Source organism: Arachis stenosperma, chromosome 8 (assembly GCF_014773155.1).
Source record: "Arachis stenosperma cultivar V10309 chromosome 8, arast.V10309.gnm1.PFL2, whole genome shotgun sequence".
NCBI lineage: Eukaryota > Viridiplantae > Streptophyta > Magnoliopsida > Fabales > Fabaceae > Arachis > Arachis stenosperma.
In genome coordinates this window covers 54,297,538-54,307,216 of record NC_080384.1, presented here as the reverse complement: position 1 = coordinate 54,307,216, position 9,679 = coordinate 54,297,538, and the positions used below count along the sequence as shown (strand labels likewise).

The window sequence follows — 9,679 nt, the reverse complement described above, 5'->3', positions numbered from 1 at the left end:
TAATAAAGGAAAGAAGTATTTTTTTTACCAATTCTTAGGTGAATATAAAAAGATTATGTCATTTGAACTATAATTCGTTGGCAAAAAAAGAAATACTCTTAATTATATATTAAATAGAATAATTATTTATTAGGCTCATTTTTATACAAATAAAAATTTTTCTTAGTTTTATATCTGTAATATTTTATACCAATTAGCTTCAGAATTTAATTATTTTTTGAATAAATTAATAAAAAAATAATACAAATAATTATTTAAATATAATTGTATTTTAATTTTTCATTTTATTATGTACACGTTGAGGTTAATTTGAAATAAAAGATAATGGACTTGTTGTAACTGCCATGTATTTTGTGCTTTGACTGCGTCGTCATCTGAGAATCATGCGCCTTCATGGAAACCGGGGTTCTTTTACAGAATCCGTTTTGCGTTTGGAGTTAGCTAACCAGCAGTGGCGACGGGCATGCGTCTTCCTTTTCTATGGCAGCAATTTTTCGGACTTTGATGATCATTTATGGTAGAGGTGGAATAGGGTGGGTTCAAGAGCGTCAAAATCTATAGCTAGCTAAAACGATAGTGGAAGCACCTGCCAGCAAACAAAACAATGAAAATATTTGAAGACATCACATCGATAATAATAGAGTAACAGAGGAGTTAATTTTTTTGTTAGTGCTGGTTTGTTTGTTCACCCATGACAAAAAAAATAACAATAATAAATAAATTAAATTTACTTGATAACTTTTGATAGTAGGTTAACTTTTAAGGAATACTGCACTCCCTACTTTATCTGGAGTGCACTAACTTTCGCCTAATTATATTACCTAACAAATTAACATTTAACGAAAAAGATAGGAACTGAAATGAACTAATTAGGGTCTGTTTTGAAAGGTTCATAAGTGACTTTTTTTTTTTAATTTTTAACTTGTAAAAAAGTGAAATATTAATGTCAAGTACAATTTTCAAAACAAAATTGTAACTTTCTAAAAAGTTATTTTAGTGCTTAAAGAGAAATTAAAAAAATTACTTCTCTCATAATAAAAAGCTTTTTATCACTTTTCTGTTAAAATAAGTATTTTTAGAACTAAAAAACCAAACACAAAATAACTTATTTATAAGTTATTTTTGATATAAATATTTATTGTTTAAATTATTTCTTCAAAAATAACTTAATTAAGTTATTTACCCAAACAAAATAACTTAATGTACGGAATTTTGTTTTTACCATTTTAAGAAGGCAAAAATTGATATAAGATTAGGATCCCGCTAGGGAGACAATGTACTATTTGTACAATGTGTACAATGGGTCAATGAGCCCAAAGATCGAACTCTTGACGTTTCGGATCTAGCACTTTAATACCATGTCATGATACCACTCATCCCAAAAGCTTCAGCTGATGGGAAAATGTAACATTAATGATTATATATCTAATACTCCATAAATCTCTATTTGTATAAATATTTTATTGGCTCCTCATACCCATAAGATTATTATTGATTGACTCGTTGTTATATTCGAATTAATTATAAGGAATGGTTTATTTGATAAACTAATCTCAATATAATTGAGATATTCCCATGTTAAATAAGGTGTTACATAGCACTTGCACCTGAACCTTTGCAGAAATTGCACTCGCAGTTTTGTAAAATCAAACTCGTCTAAAACATAAATTATTAAATCGAAGACAGAGTCTATAAACAAAATAGAAAAAAACAAGGCACCACATTAATGATAATAAAGTTATGGATTCAAGAGACAGTATAGGATATTCTTCAGCAAATGAATAGGCTTAAGAGATTAAAGGCTTGGCTTAAATAAGCGCATTTGAGATGAGCAAGTTGGAAGACCAAAGTGCGAGGGTGAAACTAAGCTTTCATGATAGATGTGAAAGATCCTTCCGGCTGCAGCCCGAGACAAAGGAGGGAGTTGGGTCATGCCATCACCGGAGCTGTCAATATTAGGAAAATCTATGCTGCCATCATTTAAGTTACACAAAACAAACTTGCCACTAGGAGAAATCACCAGTAGAACATCATTTTTCAACATGTACATAGGCTTTAATGCACAATTTGAATGAGGATTAAGGAGTAGTGGGTGGTGAGGGATTATGGCCAATTTAGTCCAAGAATGAGGAAGTCCATACTCCTTCATCATCCAGAGAGTCCAATGAGTTTTCTTAGTCTCATAACAAACAGCAAGACAACCCCTCAAGGTAGCCAGTTCGGGAAACACTCTGAGATCATCATCTGAATCCCTACTGGGAAGGGAAATCTGACTATAAGTCTCTGTCACCAAGTCAAGGGAAAGAACTGCGACAAAACTAGTATGACTGCTGCAAAGAAGCCAATTAAGGGTGCCAGTGCCACTTACAAAAAGCCCTACCAAATTCGACAGAATAGTCTTCTTATTGTGGTTATATAGTTTATGTGGGAAATCCTGAATTGTTCTCCAGGTAGATTTTGGGCCGAATGTGAAAATTCTGGAGACAAATCCACCTGATTTCTTTTCCACAATGGCGAAAAGCTTATACTTGTCGTTCACATGATCATAACCGAATCCACAGACGAAGAAGATACCACCAATTTCAAGCGGTTGAGACATGAATCCGGTGCAGGGGTTCCACAGCATGGCACGCTCTTTATCCTGCAAGCACAGCAATCCATTACAAGAGCCAATCATGCGAAGGTGGCGTCGTCCCTCATAGACAACTACTTTGGTGGGTTCATGGGGGCGGTTCTCGAACACAGATCGGACGGAGAAAACTCCGATTGTGGGGTATGAGTACCTGGAGGTATAATAGGCAATACGTGGGTGGGTCAAGGCTGGATCCACCGCCATTGAACGTCGAAGGTGGTCCTTGGCAAATTGGGAACTGGAAATTAGGGTTCTCCATGAACTGCAGACGCTGTTCCTTAATCGAACAAGAGACCTTGCCGGAATCCTCAGCAGGATTTCCTCTATGAGCTCGTCCAGAAGGATAGGCGGTGGTTTTGTGGTGGTACATCGGAGCAGTTCCGGCCACCCCTCGGTGGTTGTGACAACCTTGCCCTTCCTCGCAACACTATCATCACCATCATCAGGAATGGGACCCCTCGTCATTCTCTACAACAGCAGGAATAAGAAATCAAAAACAAAATCCAATGTTATTTAACTAGTTAACCACTTATCTCTCCTTCTAATATATTCAACATATTTATCTTTTTTCTTTTCAAAAAGAAAAAGTCTAGGGAGCCAATGGTCTAAGCGCACAGTGTTACATTGTCCTGTCAGGTTATGCTTTTGGGATGAGTGGTTTCAGATATGGTATTAGAGTGCTAGATTCGAAAGGTCAAGAGTTTGATTCTTGGTGAACCCCAAAATCAGTTTAATTTTTTATTGAGATGTTGGTATCCGGATGGTTATCCTTGGTATCGGATGGTTTAGCCCATTGTACATATTGTACACTTAAGCCATTGGCTCCCTAGCACTACCCTTTCAAAAAAGAATTTTAAATAATTTATTTCTTAATTATTTAATTTCCATAATATCTTATTACAATTATATTCGTTATTCCGTTCTGATTTACTATGCTCAAGTGACCATCAAAGATTTTATCTTCGAATTAAACATAGACAATATTAACTTGATCAAATTGTTTAAGTCTATAAAAAAATATTTTCTCAACAAAGAAAGATTTGTTTTTCATTTATTTAGTGTATTTGTTAAATTTTAATAGTAAAAATAAAATATTAATAAAATAATTAAAAAAATCATCTTTTCTACCAATAGATTATAAATAAAGGAAGTTAAAAGATAATTTTTTAAAAATTATAGCATTTATGTTTAGTAAATCAAACTAAAAATAACTTTCAATAAATACAAGCAACAATAATTGTATTTGGTAAAATAATTTTTAAGATTTAAAACTATTATAATAATAAATATAAATGTAAGTATTAAATTTTAAAATTAATTATCATATGAAACTCACTTGGGTGCTTTTAAAAGTACTCAAATCTTTTAAAAGATGAAACCACAAACATATGATCTTTTTAATGGAAATGTCTTAGATGCACCAAATAGAATATCAGATCTTAACAAATAAAAAATAATCTTATATAAAAAAATCTTTTATAAAAAAATAATCTTATATAAAAAAATCTTTTTTATCCTTTTTTTTTTCTATCCTTTCTTCTATGATAATACTTCTACAACCACTACATCAAAAATACCATTATTAATGGCAGCACCATCACTACCATTGCTTTCTTGTTGTTATGTATCCAAATTTTGAGAATACCATGATCAACACCAACCTCACTATAAAACTACTTCTTGGAGAATCTTAAGCTGCGGTGGTAGAAATTGGTGTCGCGATGTTTCCCAGCAGCGTCGCAATGCCAAGTCGGAGAGGTCAAGAAGCATGCGAGATGCTGCTGAGGGTGGTGATAGCAAGCAGGAGAGACCGCCACCGGAGACGCCAAGTTATGGCTCTGGTTCAGCGTGGAGGAGGGTGGTCAATTTTGAGAATAAAACTCGAAGGCAGAAGAGATGAGCGGGTTCTCTGGCGCTTCGGTGGAAGTTGTAGTGGTAACAACAGGCGACGTTTGATGGGTGCATGGTCGCTGGCATTAGTGATGGGTGTTGGCATGATCTCCCCGCAACCGTTGAGAGCGTCGCCGTTGATAGTGAGTTAGCGACAGCGTGGTTCATCAAGCATTCCTCATATATAATGAGTTGTTGGTGATTGGCAACAGTGATATAGTGAAGAATGTTAATGAATAAGGAAGGTATTTTAATGGTGGTGGTAGTGGTTGTATGAAAAGGAAAAAAGAAAAAAAGAAAGAGAGGAGGACAAAAATGAAATTTCACAATGCAACTGTTTTTGAAATATTTAAATATCAATATTGATTATTATATAATTTTAAAATGTATTAAATCCTAGCCATCAATTCAAATTTTCAAATTATATAAGGAATCTTGATCTATAAAGCACCAAAATATACTTTTCCCATTTAAAAAACTTACCAAATACAAAATAAGAAGTTTAAATTTTTAAAAAATACAAATATCTATTTAAAAAAATTTACCAAACCAAGACGAAATACATGCGGTACTACTAGTAGGAGAACTTCCCAACAATTTCAAAATCCTTACTTATGATAATCTTTTCTACTAGTAGATTGTAGATGAAGTATATGCCGTTCTATTATTAGGAAATTTCTTCAATAGTTTTAACATCCTTATTTATCGGAATGTCAGATAAATTAAAAACAACTCAGAAAACTTATTTTATTTAATATTTATTAATTTTTATAATAATTAATAAATATTAAATAAAAAATTATAATTTATTTTAGTTAAATTTTTTATTATCAAATATTTTTACCTTATTTAATATCTTAACTTTCGGTTTTATAACCATTCTTTTTTGCTACGTGTCTTCCACTCAATATCCTTCCATATAGAAAAAACTTTTTGAAAAAAAGAATTTGTTTTCGTTTTCAATACAAAACACCTGCGACTCCGTAACCCAAGTTTCATCATCTATGAACAACCCTTTTATCTTATTGCTGTTTCGTCTCACCACTGTTTGCAGGTGAAAAAATTTAGTATATCTGTCTCCAAATTGAATTCACTGTTCTTTGGATTTTTTGTACCACATAAGCTCTTCTTGAAGAAGGATAATATTTAGCTCCTCATTAATATCTTGTTCTTAAATCTTCAATCCCGAATCTTTCCTATGCTCCAAAGAGCTCTGAATAACATTCAGATGCCTCTCCAACTCCCTCTTTTTAACAAACGCATTTCAAAAAATTTCTCTATTAAAAGTAATTGCATCTTTTTGAACTTCCAGCAAACTTCGGACAACATCCAGAGATCTATTATTCCAAGCTATATGAACAACGTTCCGAAAAAGCGGATGAGTCATCTAGGTAGCTTGAACTCGGAACAGGTGCAGACCCTTCTTAGGAACCCCAACCTTTGAGCATCTAATGAGTAAGGGACGGTGATCAGAATGGAGACTACCAAAAACCTCATTATAAGTCTCAAGGAACAAAAGCCGCCACACCTGTACCACGTGAAACTTCTCCCAATAGTTCCTATATCAAACAGTTGACAATCTGCCAAAGTATCTGCAAATAGCGTTGCTCTAGCATTACTGAAGGCCCCTCTCTAACATCATTCTGCATCAGAACCTCATTAAAGTTCCTTAGCACACCCACATCCTAATAATCAAGTTTGTAACACCATACCACACAGAGTCTTATGCTTAAGTCATAAAACTGAGGTGGTGAGATATTACGACCTCTAAAAATAAAAAAATATATATAATATAGTTGAAAAAGTTTTATATCTAGGAGCCTTTGAAAGAAAATTTAAAACAAAAGTCGTAACACTCACGAAGCGACAACGTAACAAACAAAAACTTAAGCGCAAATAGATACTTATATATATACATAAGAATAGAGGATCATAGATACAAAGTAGTCAAGCTCCAAGCTCAGCCTGCGAAGCTAAGACTGACCAGAGAATATTTACATACATACATACTTATAATCCCATATCTAAAGTTCTCATAATAAACCCTAGTTCTCCAACAAAAGCCTCTAAGAGGCACCAAGGTAAAACACATAAAAGGAGAAGACTAAGCATGCATATAAATACATAGCAAAATATAAAAGTCCAAACTCCCATCTTCGCTGCAATAGAACATCAGACGCCTAGCGAGGCGAATCTTGACTTGCATCTGAAAAACAATAATATCGTATGAGTCAACTAGCCTAAGTTTTCACGACACATTACATATTATATACGAGAAACCAAAACCATACCTTGGCCGATTTCTTGTAAAACCCAGAACGGCGCAATTTGTTACCGTTCCATGATACCCAAATTTCCAAAGTCTCACCAAACGGGTCTCTGACTCCCAAGAGTCCAATACCAAGTCTCCAATACCACCAATTTGTTTCCAAAGTACACAATCCAAACTAATTTCACCAAATAACACTAAAATTACCAAAGAGTTTACTGATTAGATAACTTGAAAATGATTAAACATTTCTCACCTTACCAATGCGAAATTAGGACAAGACCCAGCAAGTCCACGAAGCTAATTCGAACTTAAGACACCAAAATCATATAAATTCTCAATTTCAACACCCTTCGAATTCAAAACTGATAAGGGAAGATTTGGATAGAAAAGATGAATTTCTTACCAAATTATGGGGTGGGTTTCATAGAGGATTCCAAGATGAATGCGTGGCCGCTAACGGCTCGTCAATCGGAACTTCGGATTAAAAGTTATGTGAGGTTTAATTATTGAGTGAGGGTTTGGTCTTCTTCCTCCTCCCTCGTGCAAGCTTTCAGCGTGGGTTTCATTTGGAGGAGAGAGGAAGAGTTGAAGCTCTTTTATATTATTGGGTTGTGCTGGGCCTTGAGCCCAATACGAATCCGGTTCGCCCGATTCGGCCAGTTTGACCCAATCTTTGGCCAAATTCTTTAAAATTAGTGTCAAAATTTTTATTTTAATTAGTTCTACCTCACTAAATCATAAAATTTCATTTTCTAATTTATTTGATTAATAATTAATTTATTAGCTAATTATTCACTAATTACTCGGGGTTTACATTCTACCCTCCTAACAGAAATTTTTGCCTTCGAAAATTCACTCTCAAATCTTCATATATGCTCTCTTATATCTGATGATTGGATTTTTGACGGTTTAGAATTTCACTAATGAAATCTCGTTGAAGTATAGTCTCTAAACCAACAATAATCCTTTCATGCAAAAATTTGTTTGTCACAAGTACAAATCCCTAAAATCTATAAACCGAAGTATTTAAACCTCGGGTTGTTCTCCCTAGGATTTACAATAAAGTGTCTTGTTATTGGTTGTGAGTTATTTTGGGGTTTTTGAGATTATAGACAAGAATTATAAATGGCAAAGAAAATAAACTAACAACTAACAAAGCTCTTGGCAAGATATGAGAACTAGAAGTCCTATCCTAGTTATCCTTCTCAATTGTGATGAGAATTGTGTATTGCTCCCACTTAGTTAACCTCTAACCATGGAGGAAAGTCAAGTGGGTGAATCAATTTGATTCCTCAAGTCCTAATCAACTCCTAAAGGAAAGACTAGCTTTAGAGGCATTTAAATCAATTAGCAACTTCTAATTATCAACCAACAAAAGAATTAGATAACTCAAGAGTCACTAATTACTCTACCTAGGCCAAGAGGAACAAAACCTACACTAAAATTCAACCAAGCATTTCATCAAACACTTGGAAGGCACAAAAAAAAAGCAAAGCAAATTGACAACAAGAAGAGAATCTAACAACAATTATTGAAAGAAATTAACAACAACAATCAAAAGAGACACAATTATTATGAATTACATTGAATTGAATTGAAAGAAAGTAGAAGGAACAATACTAGATCTACAACAAAATATAAGAACAACATAAAAGAGATTATACCAAAAGAATAGGAGAAGAATGAATGTAACTACAAGGAATTGAGAAGATAGAAGTGGAAGAAGATGAATCTAAATCTAGATCTAAGAACTAAACCTAATCCTAATCCTAATTCTAGAGAGAAGAGAGAGCTTCTCTCTCTAGAAACTAACTCTCACTACTAAACTAAACTAATGGTTAAAAGTTAGTTGATTTCTCTTCAATCCTTGGCTTAAATAGCATCAGAAATGAGTTGGATTGGGCCACAAGACTTTAGAATTCGCTGGCCACGTTTTACTTTAAGTGAACCAGGTGGCAGCAACGGCGCGTGCGCGCCACCATACGTGTAGCAACTATGGCAAATCTTATATCGTTTCGAAGCCCCGGATGTTAGCTTTCTAACCCAACTGAAACCGCATCATTTGGACCTCTGTAGCTCAAGTTATGGTCGTTTAAGTGCGAAGAGGTCGGCTTGACAGCTTTCCGGTTCTTTCATTTCTTCATGAGTTCTCCAACTTTTCATGCTTCTTTCTTCATTCCCTTGATCCAATCTTTGCCTCCTAAACCTTAAATCACTTAACAAACATATCAAGGCATCTAATGGAATCAAGGAGAATTAGATTTAGCTATTTTAAGTCCTAAAAATCATGTTTTCACTCTTAAGCACAATTAAGGGAGAAGTTATAAAACCATGCTATTTCATTGAATAAATGTGGGTAAAAGGTCATAAAATTCCTTAAATGAAGCATAAGATAAACCCTACAAATGAGGTTTATCAATATCCAACCGACCTCTTATCATTCATTTTGCTATTCTTCCAACCTAAATTCAAACACAAATTCACATTCTCTAGTCTTAGGTACAACATCATAATCTTAATCAAATTCAAGCCTAAGCTAAACCCGTGTATTTCATTCTTAGTTTTGTCTAACTCTTTCTCGATGACTGCAAACTTTCTTACTCTTCTAGAGTTCCATCTAATTCAAGTTAATCTCTAATTCTTCTCAACTATTTCAAATACTGATCAATTATTCAATTCCTTAATCGGAGTCAATCCCACAATAACCTAAACCACACACTCACACTTTCCATCTCTGGCCTTACGACAACCTTCGAAATCATTCCATATCCCAAGAGGTGAGGGGGGGGGGGGTTACGGTGAGGGTGGGGGGTGAGGTGAGGGGGGGTTACGGTGAGGGATGGGGGGTGAGGTAAGGGGGTGAGGGGGAGGCAGTGAGGGGTGGG

At 34.5% G+C, this 9,679-nt stretch overlaps 1 protein-coding gene across 1 annotated transcript; it reads right to left on the bottom strand.

The window, feature by feature from the left end:
* Positions 1-1,692: 1,692 nt before the first annotated feature.
* LOC130946280 (F-box/kelch-repeat protein At3g23880-like) lies at positions 1,693-8,191 on the bottom strand (the record flags this gene model as incomplete). Its single annotated transcript, XM_057874957.1, has 2 exons — positions 1,693-2,955; positions 8,164-8,191. Coding segments are annotated over 2 exons (1,188 nt in total), but the record flags the coding sequence as incomplete, so codon positions are not given.
* Positions 8,192-9,679: the final 1,488 nt, after the last annotated feature.